Raw genomic sequence first — 18,947 nt, forward strand, 5'->3', positions numbered from 1 at the left:
CCCTCCTTACCTCAGGTTCGCTAGAGAGCCTCCCCTTGCATCAGGGTCCCCAGAAAGCCCCCCACTTGCATCAGGGTCCCCAAAGAGCCTCCCCCTTGCATCAGGGTCTCCAGAGAGCCTCCGCCGCTTACATCAGGGTCCCCAGAGATCCCCTCCTTACCTCAGATTCCCCAGAGAGCCTCCCCAGGGGCCGGCCCTATGATGGGACCGGGTGGTACCATGGGTACCAGGCAGCACTTTTAGGGGGGCAGCATATTTTTTGTGCTATAAATATTTATATATTTAACTTTTTGCTATAATAAATATCCCCAAAATTTAGAAAAATAAACAATTTTCTTCAGTTTAGGCCAATATGTATTTTTCTACATATTTTTGGTACCAAAAAAAAAAAAAAAACACAATTAGCGTACATTGATTCGTTTGCGCAAAAGACATTGTGGCCGCCGGCAAGTCACAGGTCCCTTTATACTCCTGGATACATGTATAGAGCCATGGCAGGTCCTTTTATACGCCTATATGCATGTATAGAGCCATGACAGGTCCTCTTTATACATGTATAGAGCCATGACAGGTCCTCTTTATACTCCTTTATACATGTATAGAGCCATGACAGGTCCTCTTTATACTCCTTTACATGTAAAGAGTCTGGACAGGTCCTCTATATACATGTATAGAGCCATGGCAGGCCCTCGTTATACTCCTTTATACATGTATAGAGCCATGTCAAGTACTCCTTATAGTCCTATTTACATTTATAGAGCCATGACAGGTCCTCTTGATATTCCTTTACATGTAAAGAGTAATGACAGGTCCTCTTTATACTCCTATATACATGTATAGAGCCATGACGGGTCCCCTTTAGTTATCATGATATAAAATAATGAATGTGTGGGCCTTTTGGTTGGCGTGATTTTTTTTCTGGGGGGGGGGGGGGGGAGCTCCTTCCCTAAATCAGGGACCCTAGAAGGCCCCTTACTTACATCAGGGTCACCAGAGAGCCCCCTTAAATCAGGGTCCCCAGAGAGCCCCTTACTTACATCAGGGTCCCCAGAGAGCTCCTTTCTTACATCAGGGACCCCAGAGAGCTCCTTACTTACATCAGAGCCCCCAGAGAGCCCCCTTACATCAGGGTCCCCAGAGAGCCCCCCTTACATCAGGGACCCCAGAGAACCCCTTGCATCAGGGTCCCCAGAGAGATCCTTCTTTACATCAGGGACCCCAGAGAGCTCCTTCTTTACATCAGGGACCCCAGAGAGCCCCCTTACATCAGGGACCCCAGAGAGCCCCCTTACATCAGGGTCCCCAGAGATCCCCTCCTTACCTCAGATTCCCCAGAGAGCCCCCCTTACATCAGGGTCCCCAGAGAGCTCCTTACTTACATCAGAGCCCCCAGAGAGCCCCCTTACATCAGGGTCCCCAGAGAGCCCCCCTTACATCAGGGACCCCAGAGAACCCCTTGCATCAGGGTCCCCAGAGAGCTCCTTCTTTACATCAGGGACCCCAGAGAGCCCCCTTACATCAGGGACCCCAGAGAGCTCCTTCTTTACATCAGGGACCCCAGAGAGCCCCCTTACATCAGGGACGCCAGAGAGCCCCCCTTACATCAGGGTCCCCAGAGAGCCCCCCTTGCATCAGGGTCCCCAGAGAGCTCCTTCTTTACATCAGGGACCCCAGAGAGCCCCCTCACATCAGGGTCCCCAGAGATCCCCTCCTTACCTCAGATTCCCCAGAGAGCCCCCCTTACATCAGGGTCCCCAGAGATCCCCTCCTTACCTCAGATTCCCCAGAGAGCCCCCCTTACATCAGGGTCCCCAGAGATCCCCTCCTTACCTCAGATTCCCCAGAGAGCCCCCCTTACATTAGGATGAAGTCATCTCTCTGTTCTCTCCCCTGCCTGGCTCTCTTGTGCTGCCTGCCCACTCTCCGGTGCTGCCCCCCCCCCACACTTGTAGCCTGGCTGCAAAGAGGCCATGGTCACAGCCGTCTCTGAGAGACTCGGGGCTATGGGCTCCAGATTCGGGGATAAAGCCTCAAAAGCCACCCCCTAGAAACGCCACTGCCTGAAGACACCCGAGGGCACAAAAGGAAGTGAGAGTGAGGCCCCGTACACACGACCGAGTTTCTCGGCAGAATTCAGCCAGAAACTCGGTCGTGTGTACACTTTTCAGCGAGGAACTCGTCGGGCCGAAAAGAGAACATGTTCTCTATTTTCTCCTTAGTCAATGGGAAAAGTCGGCCCACCGAGTTCCTCGGCGGCTTCCACACTGAACTCGACGAGGAACTCGATGTGTTTGGCACGTCGAGTTCCTCGGTCGTGTGTACGGGGCCTAACTCTCTCCACAGTGAGAGGAAATCCTTTCAGAGACTTACCACCTCTTCCTGTTCTGGAGGCAACTTTTTAGTTATTTTTCTGCACTTTCAGTCCTGGCAAAAAATCGTCACTAGATCCCTACACTAGATCCCTACACTAGATCCCTACACTAGAACACGCAATGGTGCCCTTTATTGACTCACAGGAAGCTGTGGAAGAAGAAGTAGGGTCCAAATATCAACCTTTGGAAGCTTGAAGTCAATATTAGCACAATGGAGCGCATGGTTCTAAGAAGAGCTGGGTGCTCCGAAGATAAAGCAAGCGGACTCTATGGAGACCTTTCTTTCGATCACCTTATCATCCCACAAGAGGAGGTAAGACGGTATAAGATTTATTCTATTTGCCGTATATACTCGAGTATAAGCCGAGGCACCTAATTTTACCACAAAAAACGGGAAAACGTATTGACTCGAGTATAAGCCTAGGGTGTCCATGTGCATGCCTCACTATGCCCATGCCTCACTGTGCCCATGTCTCACTGTGTCCATGCCTCACTGTGCCCATGTCTCACTATGCTCATGCCTCACTGTGTCCATGCCTCACTGTGCTCATGCCTCACTGTGTCCATGCCTCACTGTGCCCATGCCTCACTGTGTCCATGCCTCACTGTGCCCATGTCTCACTATGCTCATGCCTCACTGTGTCCATGCCTCACTGTGCCCATGCCTCACTGTGTCCATGCTTCACTGTGCCCATGCCTCACTGTGTCCATGCCTCACTGTGCCCATGCCTCACTGTGTCCATGCCTCACTGTGTCCATGCCTCACTGTGTCCATGTCTCACTGTGCCCATGCCTCACTGTGTCCATGTCTCACTGTGCCCATGCCTCACTGTGCCCATGCCTCACTGTGTCCATGCCTCACTGCATCCATGCCTCACGGTGCCCATGCCTCACTGTGTCCATGCCTCACTGTGTCTATGCCTCATTGTGCCCATGCCTCACTGTGTCCATGCCTCACTGTGCCCATGACTAGACTGACGTTTAACATGGGAGTCTATGGAAGGGGTGCCCAGCTTTGAAAAATCGGTGCTCCCCAGCCGTAGGTCCCCTAGACAAAAAACTTCGAACACTTGTAGAGAAAAAATGGGGCTACAAGTGTGCCAAGTTCCGGGTCCAGGCGGCCTACCATCGGCCAGTACCGGGTCCCCAAATTCACCCAAGAAATTACTGTTTAACATGGGAGTCTATGGAAGGGGTGTCCAGCTTTGAAAAATTGGTGTTTCCCAGCCGTAGGTCCCCCGGACAACAAACTTTGTACCCTTGTAGAGGAAGAGGGGGGGCTACATGTGTGCCAGCCAGTACCAGGTCCCCAAAGTCCAGGAGATCAGGCGTAAAAAGGTGATTTGTGTATAAGCCGAGGGGGGCATTTTCAGCACAAAAAAATGTGCTGAAAAACTCGGCTTATACTCGAGTGTATACGGTACATTTGATAAAGATCTGGAGGTCCTTCCACCTTCCAGGCTAATGCCGCCTACACACGCTCGCAATTTCCGACAACAAATGTTCGATGTGAGCTTTTTGTCGGAAATTCCAACCGTGTGTGTGTAGACTCCATCGGACATTTTCTGTCGGAAAATTTGTGCGACCGTGTGTATGCAAGCCAACATTCCATCGGAAAAAAAATCACCAAACTTCTGCTAATCTCATGTTAGCAGAAGGAGCCCAAAGTGTGGCGCACTTGCTATGGAACTTCCGTTTTATTGTGCCGTCTTACGTGCTGTGCGTGACCGCGTTCTTGGCGTTCGCAATTTCGGACAACATTTGTGCGACCGTGTGTATGCAAGACAATTTTGAGCCAAAATCCGTCGGAAATGTATCCACGGTTTTGTCGTCGGAATGTCCGATCGTGTGTACGCGGCCAGGGCGGCAATCAGGGGGGTACAGGCAGTACACCTGTAAGGGGCCCAGAGGTCCCCTGGGGCCCGGATGGCAACCCCCCTTTTTTTTTTTTTTTTTGTAAAGGGCCCAGGAGGTCCCCAGGGCCCCGGATGGCAACCCCCCTTTTAAAAAAAAAAAATTATAATGTTTTTTTTTTTAATTATTATATTTTTTTGTTTTTATTAAAGGGCCCGGAGGTCCCCAGAGCCCCAGAATGGCAACCCCCCTCTGCTTTTATTAAAAAAGAAAAATGTATTTATTTTTTATATATATATATATTTTATTTATTTTTGTTTTTAGTAAAGGGCCCAGTGGTCCGGAGGTCCCCAGAGCCCTGGATGGCAACCCCCCCCCCCCCCTTTTTTTTATTATTTTTTATATAAAAAAAAATTCTTATTTCTATTTTATTTTTTTGTTTTTATTAAAGGGCCCAGGGCCCCCGGATGGCAACCCCCCTTTTTTTTTTATAAAAAAATGTTTTTACATTTTTTTTTTTTATATATTTCTTTCTTTCTTTCTTTCTTTTATCTTTTTATTAACCACTTGCCCACCGGGTTAATTCTGGCACTTCTCTCCTTCATGTGAAAATCACAATTTTTTTGCTAGAAAAATAATCAGAACCCCCAAACATTATATATTTTTTTTTAGCAGACATCCTAGGGAATAAAATGGCAGTCATTGCAATACTTTTTGTCACACCGTATTTGCGCAGCGGTCTTACAAGCGCACTTTTTTTGGATAAAAATCACTTTTTTGAATTAAAAAATAAGACAACAATACATTTTGCCCAATTTTTTTATATATTGTGAAAGATAATGTTACGCCGAGTAAAATGATACCCAACATGTCACGCTTAAAAATTGCGCCTGCTCGTGGCATGGCGTCAAACTTTTACCCTTAAAAATCTCGATAGGCGACGTTTAAAAAATTCTACAGGTTGCATTTTTTGAGTTGCAGAGTAGGTCTAGGGCTAGAATTATTGCTCTCACTCTAACGATCGCGGCGATACCTCACTTGTGTGGTTTGAATACCGTTTTCATATGCGGGCGCTACTCGCGTATGCGTTTGCTTCTGCGCGCGAGCTCGTCGGGATGGGGCGCTTTAAAAAAAAATTTTTGGGGGTTTTCTTATTTATTTTTATTTAGTTTTAGAATTTTTTACACTGAAATTAAAAAAAAAAAAATTGATCACTTTTATTCCTATTACAAAAAAAAAAATGTTTCTTTAAGAGGCTGGGCGGGACTGACGTTTTGACGTCACTTCCGCCCAGCAGAGCTATGAGGACGGGCGAAGGAGATTTCTCCTTCAGTCCCGTCCCCGCTCAGCTGCCGGACACATCCGATCCCCTCCGCCGCTACCGACGGCTCCGGTAAGCGGCGGAGGGCGCGGGAGAGCGGCGGGAGGGGGGGGACCCTCTCCCGCCACCGATAACGGCGATCTCGCGGCAAATCCGCCGCGGAGACCGCCGTTATCGTGTACACCACCGCCCCCTGAAAAGATGAATATCTCGGTTGTGGCAGCAGCTGCTGCCGTTATCGAGATATTCAACTTTAAAAACAGGACGTCTTTTTGACATGGGGCGGTGGTCAAGTGGTTAAAGGGCCCAGAGGTCCCCAGGGCCCCGGGTGGCTACCCCCCAGGGGGCCAATGCCTGAAGCTGTGTAAGGGGCCCCATAATTCCTGATGGCGGCCCTGTACGCGGCAATAGAGTATTGCTCCTGTGTATTTCAGGTTTGCCCTCAGTGTACCGGGCGGTGGATTGCCCATCTATTACTAGTCTTCTGTTGCAAGCACCAAGTATGTGATGTTGTCTTCCTGTGTACCAATAGAAGGTATTTGTACATGAATTGCTTGTTTTATCCCCGTCTTCTGTTACAGAGCGCCCTCGTCACCTTCCAGTAAAGTTACGGATGTAGGAAGAGAAGAGGCAGCAAACAATCAACAAGTGCCGGTAAATTCTACCAAATATGAAAAACACTGGAGGATTCCAAAAATGTGTTAATTTCTAAAGATAAAATTATGGTAACCCTCAACTAGTGTCCATAGTGGGCGCAAGAACGCCACCCCCTCTCTCTCCTACACCCGTCACTGAAGTCAACAATACAATGATTCATGCATTGCATGAATCTATGTATTGTCGCCGGCGCCGCCCACTATTCAGATGGCCGGCCCCCTGGTGAGCGCCGGCCATCTGAATAACAGCAGTTGGCTGGTTTTTGGAAGTGTCTATCAGAGCCAGCGGCTTCCTGGTTACAGCCTGTTGGCTCTAATTGGCTTCCAAAAAGTTAACCAGGGTGTGCGTTCCCTGGTTAACACTGACAGGCGTCTCAGCCAATCAGGTTCACCGGGTCTGGTTACCGGTATCTGATTGGCTGCAGCGACATCGAGGGCAGGAGAAGACATCGAGGGATCGTGAAGGGAGGATGGCTGACCCGAGAAAGGTAAGTGCTAGGCAGGGGGGGGGGGGGGGGTGCAATCTGGTGGTATTTCAGGGGGAAATCCGGACGGCATTTTACGGGACAAACTGGCAGCAATTGATGGGCACAGTGGCGACAATTAATGGCATGGCACAGTGGCGACAAGTGATGGCACAGTGGCTACGTTTGATGGCATGGCACAGTGGCGACAGTTGATGGGCACAGTGGCTGCGTTTTATGGCATGGCACAGTGGCGACAATTGATGGGCACAGTGGCAACAATTGATGGGCACAGTGGCTGCGTTTGATGGCATGGCACAGTGGCGACAATTAATGAGCACAGTGGCTGCGTTTGATGGCATGGCACACTGGCGACAATTGATGGCACAGTGGCGACAATTGATGGGCACAGTGGCAACAATTGATGGCACAGTGGCTGCGTTTGATGTCATGGCACAGTGGCAGCGGACCTGCCCGCCCCAAGCGGCCGCTTGGTCCGCCTGGTGGTTGCGCCGGCCCTGAGTGGCTGCGTTTGATGGCATGGCACAGTGGCGACAATTGATGGCATGGCACAGTGGCGACAATTGATGGCATGGCACAGTGGCAACAATTGATGGCACAATGGCGACAATTGATGGGCACAGTGGCTGCGTTTAATGGGCACAGTGGCGGCAATTGATGGGCACAGTAGCTGCGTTTGATGGCATGGCACAGTGGCGACAATTGATGGGCACAGTGGCTGCGTTTGATGGCATGGCACAGTGGCGACAATTGGCGGGCACAGTGGTAACAATTGATGGCACAGTGGCTGCGTTTAATGGCATGGCACAGTGGCGACAATTGGCGGGCACAGTGGCGACAATTGATGGGCACAGTGGCTGCGTTTAATGGCATGGCACAGTGGCAACAATTGATGGGCACAGTAGCTGCGTTTGATGGGCACAGTAGCTGCGTTTGATTGGCACAGTGAGGCTGCAATTAATGTTTGTTTTTTTCGGGTTTTTTTGCGCACCCCCAAAAATTTTGAGCACCAGCTGCCACTGCCCAGCACCCTACTTATCCTCTTCCCCCCAAGTAGATGTCATATGCCATCCTGGACTTTGAGTGGAAATATCTGGATGATGGGTGCAGCCAGTGCCGGTGTTGTGCCGAGAAAGGTCCCCCAATCGAAAAATGCCCGCCCTGTACTGCGCAGGCGCACAAGTCATCTGCCCTGTAGCAATAAAACTGCCTTTAGGGGGGTCAGCAAGCGGTTAAGTAATGCTTTGTGAATGGGAAGATGTAACAAATAGAAAGTTGGCGTTTTCTTTTCCAATTTGGTTAACATTTTTGAGTTGCCCTTTCGAGTTCTGCATTAATGTAATTACTTTCCTGTATTAAAAAAAATTAAATAAAACTGACCAGAAAAATAAGAAATGAAATGTAAAAACTTAGGCCCGGATTCACGTAGAATCGCGTATCTTTGTGCGGGCGTAACGTATCCTATTTACGTTACGCCTCAGCAACTTTGACAGGCAAGTGCCGTATTCTCAAACCAAAGTTGCGGCGGCGTAGCGTAAATAGGCCGGCGTAAGCCCGCCTAATTCAAATGTGGTAGATGTGGGCGTGTGTTATGTAAATTTTATGTGACCCCACGTAAATTATGCTTTTTACAAACGGCGCATGCGCCGTCTGTGAAAGTATCCCAGTGCGCATGCTCCAAATTAACCCGCAAGAAGCCAATGCTTTCGACGTGAACGTAAATGATGCCCAGCCCTATTCGCGAACAACTTACGCAAACGATGTAACATTTTCAAAATTCGACGCGGGAACGACGTCCATACTTAACATTGGTACGCCTCATCTATGCCTCATATAGTAGGGGTAACTTTATGCTGGAAAAAGCCTAACGTAAACGGCGTATCTGTACTGCGTCGGCCGGGCGTATGTTCGTGAATTGGCGTATCTAGCTGATTTACATATTTCTAGGCGTAAATCAGCGTACACGCCCCTAGCGGCCAGCGTAAATATGCAGTTAAGATACGACGGCGTAAGAGACTTACGCCGGTCGGATCTAATACAAATCTATGCGTAACTGATTCTAAGAATCAGGCGCATAGATACGACGGCTCGGACTCAGAGATACGCCGGCGTAACTCGTACGAGAATCCGGGCCAATGTATATAAAAACAATGTACTGATATAGTAAACATGGAGAGGAAAAGGGAAACCTAAATTGACACTTTGTACAGACAAGTCCTCAGGGAAGATGTCACCGGGACACGAGGGCCGCGGATTGGAAAGGTGACCTGAGGTCAGGGAGAGAGACGTGACATAATGTGGAAGATGAGCTCATGGTGCAGCCCTCCAGGTCATGTGCGGAGGGGCTACACCTGTTCATCTGGAATGGTGGTCCTGACTATTCTAAAAGGGAGAAGGGTGGAGCGTCCTCCAGAGGCTCCCTATAAAGTTCTCTGAGAATTGGGACAGAGATGGACAGTTCATCACCCTTCTCACATCAACACAACTTCCTACAATTTATTCCATCACAGGAAGAAAAATAATAAAAAAAATCTATAATTTTATATTGATAGAACTCATTTGAAATAATTTCCTGACTTTCGGTTACATTTTGGATTATAAACCTGGAAATGGAAGACGAAGTGAAATGGGCCACAGAGCTCATCGACCAAAAGCTGGAAGAAGAAAATGAGGTGAGTGATTGCTTGAGATAAATATGTTATTAGAAAATGCATAGAGCTTGTATGTATAGAGCAAAAACAAAAATAAAAAAAAATATAATGTATATATATATTTTTTTATTAAATGATAATTACATTTGAAATTCAGCTACTATACTTTTAGTTACAATACATGTTTTTTTATATGTAATATAGCACAATAATGAAAATTCATAGAGCTTACATGTATAGAGCAAAAAATATATATATACATATAAGCTCTATGAATTTTCATTATTGAGTGCTATATTACATATAAAAAAAATGTATTGTAACTTATATATAATTATAATTTATTTAAAAGTCAAATGTTAATTAGGTAACGAAAGTTGGGAAGAAATTGTATAGAAATACAATTACAATGTTTAGCTTAAATTTCTAATTTTATCATTCATAAAGATATCTTTATAAATAATAAAATTAGAAATTTATTTTAGTTAACTATTTTAGTTATCTTTATAAATTATACAATTTTACATTTATTTAATAAATAAAACATTTGGGTTATTTTTTTTTTTTAAATGATAATGACATTTGAAATTTAGCTACTATACTTTTAGTTACAATACATTTTTTTTATATGTAATATAGCACAATAATGAAAATTCATAGAGCTTATATGTATAGAGCAAAAAATATATTTTTTTATATATATATATATATATATATATATATATATATATATATATATATATATATATTGCTCTATACATATAAGCTCTATGAATTTTCATTATTGAGTGCTATATTACATATAAAAAAAATGTATTGTAACTTATATATAATTATAATTTATTTAAAAGTCAAATGTTAATTAGGTAACGAAAGTTGGGAAGAAATTATATAGAAATACAATTACAATGTTTAGCTTAAATTTCTAATTTTATCATTCATAAAGATATCTTTATAAATAATAAAATTAGAAATTTATTTTAGTTAACTATTTTAGTTATCTTTATAAATTATACAATTTGACATTTATTTTAGTTATCGTTATAAATCTTTATAAATGATACAATTTTACATTTATTTAATAAATAAAACATTTGGGTTATTTTTTTTTTTAAATGATAATGACATTTGAAATTTAGCTACTATACTTTTAGTTACAATACATTTTTTTTTATATGTAATATAGCACAATAAAGACAATTCATAAAGCTTATATGTATATATATATATATATATATATATATATATATATATATATATATATATATATATATATATATATATATATTTATTATGTATTTATTTAAAATTTTTAAAGTCAAGTGGTTATTAGATAACTAAAGTTGGGTGGAAATGATATAGAAATAGAATATTTAGATTAGTTATCTTTATAAATGATAAGATTTAAAAACATTTTTAGTTAGCTTTATAAATTATACAATTTGACATTTATTTAATAAATAAAACATTTAGGTTTTTAATTTTTTTAAATGATAATGACATTTGAAATTTAGCAACTATGGGCCAGATTCACATAGAAATGCCCAGGCGCAGAGTATCAGAGATACGCTACTCCGCCGTATCTTACCTGGCTCTAAGTCGAATCCAGGAAGATTTTGCGCCGTAAGTTACGGCGGCGTAGTGTATCTCTCGGCGCGTAATTCAAATCGGCGGGCAGGGGGCGTGATTCATTTAAATGAAGCGCGTCCTGGCGCCGATTGAACTGCGCATGCTCCGTTTCGAAATTTCCCGCCGTGCTTTGCGCGAAATGACGTCGCACCGACGTCATTTTTTGAACTTAGACGTGAGTTACGTCCTTTCCTATTCACGGACGACTTACGCAAAAAAAAAAAAAAATATTTAAATTCGATGCGGGAACGACGGCCATACTTTAACATGGCTGGTCTACAGTATCTTTACGCCCCAAAAGAGCAGCTTTAACTATACGCCGGGAAAAGCTGACTAGCGACGACGTAAGAGAATGCGACGGCCGCGCGTACGTTCGTGGATCGACGGAAAAAGCTAATTAGCATACCCGACGTGGAAAACGAAGCGAACTCCACCCAGCGGGCGCCGAAGTATTGCACCTACGATCCGAAGCCGTACGCCTGTCGGATCGAAGCCAGAAGCCGTCGTATCTTGGTTTGAGGTTTCAAACTAAAGATACGACGCGGCAAATTTGAAAGTACGCCGGCGTACTCTCTCTGTGAATCTGGCCCACAATGTTTAGATTAGCTATCTTTATAACAGCTAAAAATTTTAATTTATTTTAGTTATCTTAACCACTTAAGGACCGCCTCATGTACATATACGTCAGCAGAATGGCACAGGCAGGCACATCAACGTATATATACGTGCCCTGCTTGACGTGGGTCGGGGGTCCGATCGGGACCCCCCCCGTACATGCGGCGGTCCCCGTGGCTTCAGGAGCGATCCGGGACGACGGCGCGGCTATTCGTTTATAGCCGCTCCGTCGCGATCGCTCCCCCGGAGCTGAAGAACGGGGAGAGCAGTGTGTAAACACGGCTTCCCCGTGCTTCACTGTGTCGGCGCATCGATCGCGTCATTCCCTTTATAGGGAAGACACGATCGATGACGTCATTCCTACAGCCACACATTCCTACAGCGCCCCCTGTGGTTAACTCCCAAACTGCAACTGTCATTTTCACAATAAAGAATGCAATTTAAATGCATTTTTTGCTGTGAAAATGACAATTGTCCCAAAAATGTGTCAAAATTGTCCGAAGTGTCCGCCATAATGTCGCAGTCACGAAAAAAATCGCTGATCGCCGCCATTAGTAGTAAAAAATAAATAAAAAATAAAAATGCAAAAAAACTATCCCCTATTTTGTAAACACTATAAATTTTGCGCAAACCAACCGATAAACGATTATTGCGATTTTTTTACCAAAAATAGGTAGAAGAATACGTATCGGCCTAAACTGAGGGAAAAAAAATGTTATATATGTTTTTGGGGGATATTTATTATAGCAAAAAGTATAAAATATTGAATTTTTTTCAAAATTGACGCTCTATTTTTGTTTATAGCGCAAAAAATAAAAACCGCAGAGGTGATCAAATACCACCAAAAGAAAGCTCTATTTGTGGGGGGAAAAAATACGCCAATTTTGTTTGGGAGCCACGTCACACGACCGCGCAATTGTCTGTTAAAGCGACGCAGTCCCGAACTGTAAAAACCCCTTGGGTCTTTAGGCAGCATATTGATCCGGGGCTTAAGTGGTTAATAAATGATACGATTTGAAATTTATTTTTAGTTATTGTAAATCATACGATTTTACATTTATTTATTAAAGTAAAAGTTATCTAGTTTTTTGAATGAAGAAATTTGAAATTTAGTTACACTACATTTTTTTTTTTTTTTTTTACATGAAATATAGGACAATAATGAAAACTTGTTAACATTAACTGATGCAACACACTTGTATAGTGATTATAACCTACTTACTGTAGCATTTAACAGAAGTGCATAAAACAAGAAGCATCATGCCGGTAATTTAATACTTTTAGGGCCAGATTCACGTAGCGCAGCGGATCTATAGATCCGCTCGATCTACGTGAATTAAGATCCGCTCCCGCAAGTTTAGGAGGCAAGTGGCTAATTCACAAACCACTTACCTCCAAACTTGCGATGGCGGATCCTAAATCCCCCAGCGGAATTCAAATTCCGCGGCTAGGGGAGTGTCATATTTAAATCAGGCGCGTTCCCGCGCCGATTTAAATGCGCAGGCGCCGTCCGCGAAATTTCCCGGCGTGCATTGCTCCCACTGACGTCGCTAGGACGTCAGTGGTTGCGACGCGTACGTAAACTACGTAGTTCCGTATTCGAGAACGACTTACAGAAACTACGTAAAAAAAATTCAAATTCGACGCGGGAACGACGGCCATACTTAACATTGGCTGCGCCTGCTTTTAGAAAGGGTAAGTATACGACGGGTACCGCGCTACGGAAACGACGTAAGAACACAGCGTCGGGTCCGTGTACGTTCGTGAATTTGCGTATCTCGCTGATTTACATATTATTCAGTGTAAATCAGCGGGAACGCCCCCGGCGCCATTTTTAATTAAAAAAAAAGATCCGACAGTGTAACACAGTTACACCTGTCAGATCTTCGCCCTATCTATGCGTAACTGCTTCTATGAATCAGGCGCATAGATAGGACCAGTCTAAGTCAGAGATACGATGGGGGATCTGTATATACACCGTCGTATCTCTTTGTGAATCTGGCCCAGTGTCTGTCAGTTACCAAATAGTAATAAGGTTTTGTACATTGATGCCACTGTGCCCTTTGTCCCACTGTGCCCATTGATGCCACTGTGCCCTTTATCCCACTGTGCCCTTTGTCGCCACTGTGCCCATTGATGCCACTGTGCCCTTTGTCGCCTCTGTGCCCATTGTCGCCGCTGTGCCCTGTAAAATGCACTTACCTTTCTCCTTCCACGTCCCTCGATATCTTCTCCTGCCTTCGTGACGCTTCAGCCAATCAGGTTACCGATAACCAGAATCGGTGAACCTGATTGGCTGGGACGGCCGTCAGTCTTATCCAAGGATAGCACCCCCCGTACGTTCCGAGGATAAGCTTCCGGGAGACGAGGGCTGTACTCGGAAAGCCTATTAGAGCCGCTGGCACTGATAGGCACTTCCGCACAGCCAACCAGCTGCCCTTATTCAGGTGGTCGGCGCTCAAGTTCCGGCCATCTAAATTAGACCACCGGCAGCTGGCAACAATAACATACATTCATGCAATGCATGAATGTATGTTATTTCAGTGGCGGTGCGGAAGCCAGAGGGGGCGGCGCTCCAGCGCCCTCTACAGACGGACCGCCAATGCCTGTGGTTCTAATAAAGAACATAACCTATAACATACCCCTCTAGTCCCTGAGGTATCTTCCTGATACCCATTGGAAATGAAGAAGACGATTGAAGAAATTAGGGGAAGCCTTCAACATTACAGAACAAGTCCAATTAAATATGATGAACTATTACTAGCTATCCTGTGACCACTCGTGTCTGTGAGGGTTCCCCTATAACCAGGTCATGGTACATCTAGTAGTAGTTGGTCACATCCAACTGGATTGGTTCTGTACATTTCCTGAGATTCTTTAGAACTTAAAAAGTGTCTTGGAGAAGATACGGAACGTCTTCAACATTAGAGAGCAAGTCGAGTTGAATGTGACCGACTACTACTATCGATTGTGACCACCCGTGTGTGTGTGAAGGTTCTCATTCATCCCGGTCATGGTGAATCTAGAAGTTATCGGTCACATTCAATTGGACTTGTTCTGTAAGTTTCCCAACACTCATCAGAACTGAGGAAGTGGCTTGGAGAAGCTGTGAAATGTCTCCAAAATTACAGAAAACGTCCAGTTACATGTGACTAACCACTTCTATTGTGACCACTCGTGTCTGTGAAGGTTCCCGTATAACCAGGTCATGGTACATCTAGTAGTAGTTGGTCACATTCCACTGGATTTGTTCTGTACATTTCCTGACTTTTATTAGAACTGAGGAAGTGGCTTGAAGAAGCTATGGAACTGGATCTTCAACATGACAGAACCAGTCCCGTTGAATGTGACCAACCACTATGTTGTGACCACCCGTGTCTGTGAAGGTCTCATTCATCCCGGTCATGGTATATCTAGAAGTTATCGGTCACATTCAATTGGACTTGTTCTGTAAGTTTCCCAACACTCATCAGAACTGAGGAAGTGGCTTGGAGAAGCTATGGAACTGGATCTTCAACATGACAGAACCAGTCCCGTTGAATGTGACCAACCACTATGTTGTGACCACCCGTGTCTGTGAAGGTCTCATTCATCCCGGTCATGGTATATCTAGAAGTTATCGGTCACATTCAATTGGACTTGTTCTGTAAGTTTCCCAACACTCATCAGAACTGAGGAAGTGGCTTGGATAAGCTATGGAACTGGATCTTCAACATGACAGAACCAGTCCAGCTGAATGTGACCAACCACTATGTTGTGACCACCCGTGTCTGTGAAGGTTCTCATTCATCCCGGTCATGGTGAATCTAGTAGTCGTTGGTCACATTCAACTAGATTTTATGTATGTAATGGTGTAGATGTGTCATAGCTTTCTAACCACTTGACGTCCGCGCTATAGCCGAATGACGGGTACAGCGCGGACCTGAATTTCCGGGAGGCCGTCACAAGACGTCCCCCCCTTTCCCCGCTCCCCTCACGCCCCCTGGAGGGCGGGCGTGGCACGCGCTGTGATCACAGAGTCACTGAGACTCGGGTGATCACAGATCCGAGTAAAGGGCTGATCCCACCCCCTACCACGTGATCATCTGTCAGCCAATGACAGCTGATCACGTGATGTAAACACAAGCTCGGTAATCGTTTATTTTTCTCCTCACGCTGACAGTGTGAGAGGAAAAAGAAAGCCGCTCACCGGCTTATGTGCAAGGGACACCGGTCCTGAAAAGGAAGGAGGCACATCTGCCTTATCTGTGCCCACAATTACCACCTGCCAGTGCCCACCAGTGCCACCTATCAATGCCCACGAGTTCCACCTATCAATGCCCACCAATGGTGCCAATCAGTGCCTCATCAGTGCCACCTAGCAGTGCTGCCTATCACTGTAACCTACCAGTGCTGATCAGTGCCCATCCTTGCCACCCATCAGTGCCCATCACTGACACCTATCAGTGCCCATCACTGCCAACTATCAGTGCCACCTATTAGTACCACTTCTCAGTGCCCACCAGTGCCCCCTATCAATGCCCATCAGTGCCACCTCTCAATACCCACCAGTGGTGCCAATCAGTGCCTCATCAGTGCCACCTAGAAGTGCTGCCTATCAATGTCATCTACCAGTGCTGATCATTGTCACCCATTAGTGCCCATCACTGCCACCTATCAGTGCCTATCACTGCCACCTATCAGTGCTACTTCTCATTGCTCACCAGTGCCACCTATCAATGCCCTTCAGTGTCACCCATTAGTGCCCATCACTGCCACCTATCAGTACCCATCACTGCCACCTATCAGTGCTACTTCTCAATGCTCACCAGTGCCACCTATCAATGCCCTTCAGTGTCACCCATTAGTGCCCATCACTGCCACCTATCAGTGCCCATCACTGCCACCTATCAGTGCTACTTCTCAATGCTCACCAGTGCCACCTATCAATGCCCCTCAGTGCCACCCAGTGCCCATCACTGCCACCTATCAGTGCCCATCACTGCCACCTATCAGTGCCACTTCTCAATGCCCACCAGTGCCACCTATCAATGCCCTTCAGTGCCACCTATCATTGTCCACCAGTGCCGCCTATCAGTGCCCACCCTTGCCGCCTTATCGGTGCCCATCAGTGCAGCCTATCGGTGTCCATCAGTGCAGGCTATCGGTGCCCATCAGTGCAGCATTGTCAGCGTACATCAATGATGGAGAAAAATGAAAAGTTTGCTAAATTTTATAACAAAATATACATTTTTTTTTTTTTTTTTTAATTCTGTCTTTTTTTTTTTTTTTAACAAAAAATTAAAACCGAAGAGGTGATCAAATACGACCAAAAGAAAGCTCTATTTGTGGGGGGAAAAAATGCAGGGGTTCCCAACCTTTTGAAGGCCGGGGGCCATTTGAGCAACTTAGTGACCAGTCGTGGGCCACAATGAAAGGAGTGGGCAGATGACAGGTCTGTGTCCAGTCTGCATATGTAAAGCAGACACAGACACAGCCCAATCTACTCCTATGGGCCCTCTGATCCAATCAGATGGAAGGAGACGGATCCACTTCTGTTTCTTTTAGCAGATCGGATTGGAGGTAGGCAGGTGTAAACGAACAAAAAGTCTGTTTACATCTGCCACTCCATAGAGGTGAATGGTGGGTCCGATTGGGTCGGACCGATCGTGTGAAAGGGGCCTAAGGCTTCTTTTACACCGTGGATGCGTGTGCACCTGTGGTTTTCCCGCCGGTTAGCTGCACTTTGCCATAGATGTCTATTATATCCTGCAGGTGTGGTGCACTTTCTGAAAAGCTGCTCGCTTTCTCTACCGCCGGCTTCATTCACAACACTGAAGCTCTGGGGTGGCAGGTTGGCAACCTGCAATATGGGCTTGCCAACCAGCCATTCCAGAGCAGGTGGTCGCGGGCCACATCAAAGCCGGGCCACTGGTTGGGCACCCCCTGGTCTAATGCGACTAACCACTACTGGCTTCCTTTTGACCACTCGTGTTTGTAAAGGTTCTCATGTATCCAGGTCATGGTATATCTAATATTACTTGGTCACATCCAACTAGACTTGTTCTAAAGTTTTCCAGAACTCATTAGAACTAAAGAAAAAGCTTGGTTAACCACTTTAGCCCCGGGCCTGTTTTTCAGAGTCGGTGTTTACGAGACAAAACCATTTTTTTTTGCTAGAAAATTACTTAAAACCCCCAAACATTATATATATTTTTTTCTAACACCCTAGAGAATAAAATGGAAGTCATTGCAATACTTTTTGTCACACCGTATTTGCGCAGCGGTCTTACAAGCGCACTTTTTTTGGAAAAAATTCACTTTTTTAAATGAAAAAATAAGACAACAATAAATTTGGCCCAATTTTTTTATATATTGTGAAAGATAATGTTACGCCGAGTAAAATGATACCCAACATGTCACGCTTAAAAATTGCGCCCGCTCGTGGCATGGCGTCAAACTTTTACCCTTAAAAATCTTGATAGGCGACGTTTAAAAAATTCTACAGGTTGCATTTTTTGAGTTACAGAGTAGGCCTAAGGCTAAAATTAATGCTCTCGCTCTAACGATCGCGGCGATACCTCACTTGTGTGGTTTGAATACCGTTTTCATATGTCGGCGCTACTCGCGTATACGTTCGCTTCTACGCGCGAGCTCGTCGGGACGGGGCGCTTTAAAAAATTTTTTTTTTGCTTTTCGCATTTATTTTTATTTATTTTAGAATTTTTAACACTGAAAAAAACAAACAAAAAAATTATCACTTTTATTCCTATTACAAGGAATGTAAACATCCCTTGTAATAGAAAAAAGCATGACAGGTCCTCTTATATATGATATCTGGGGTCAAAAAGACCTCACATCTCATATTTGGGCTTAAATGCAAAAAAAAAATAAAAAAATTGGAAATGTCATTTTTTCAAATGACAAAAAAAAAAAATGTTTCTTTAAGAGGCTGGGCGGGACTGACGTTTTGACGTCACTTCCGCCCAGCGGAGCTATGGGGACGGGCGAAGGAGATTTTTCCTTCAGTCTCGTCCCCGCTCAGCTGCCGGATGGTCGCGATCTCCTCCGCCGCTACCGACGGCTACGGTAAGCGGCGGAGGGCGCGGGAGAGCGGCGGGAGGGGGGGGGCCCCTCTCCCGCCACCGATAATGGCGATCTCGCGGCGAATTCGCCGCGGAGACCGCCATTATCGTTAACACGGCCGCCCACAGAAGAGATGAATATCTCGATTGTGGCAGCAGCTGCTACCGTTACCGAGATATTCATCTCTAAAGTGCCGACGTAGAACGACGGTGGGCGGTCGGCAAGTAGTTAAGCTGCATGTACTGGCCCAATCGGGACTACCGGGAGTTTCCCGGTGGGCCGATGGCTCAGTGGGCCGG

At 45.4% G+C, this 18,947-nt stretch overlaps 1 protein-coding gene across 2 annotated transcripts in view; it reads left to right on the forward strand.

The window, feature by feature from the left end:
• The first annotated feature begins 9,123 nt into the window (after positions 1 to 9,123).
• The window catches only part of ANKRD2 (ankyrin repeat domain 2), a 42,643-nt gene continuing 32,819 nt past the window's right edge, over positions 9,124 to 18,947 (forward strand). For both annotated transcript variants that reach the window (XM_040361218.1, XM_040361219.1), the window contains exon 1: positions 9,124 to 9,360. In XM_040361218.1, coding sequence (XP_040217152.1) covers positions 9,298 to 9,360 — 63 coding nt within the window. In that variant the 5' untranslated portion in view covers positions 9,124 to 9,297. The remainder of the gene's footprint in view (positions 9,361 to 18,947) is intronic.

The sequence above is a fragment of the Rana temporaria genome, chromosome 8 (genome assembly GCF_905171775.1).
Source record: "Rana temporaria chromosome 8, aRanTem1.1, whole genome shotgun sequence".
In the NCBI taxonomy this organism is placed as follows: domain Eukaryota; kingdom Metazoa; phylum Chordata; class Amphibia; order Anura; family Ranidae; genus Rana; species Rana temporaria.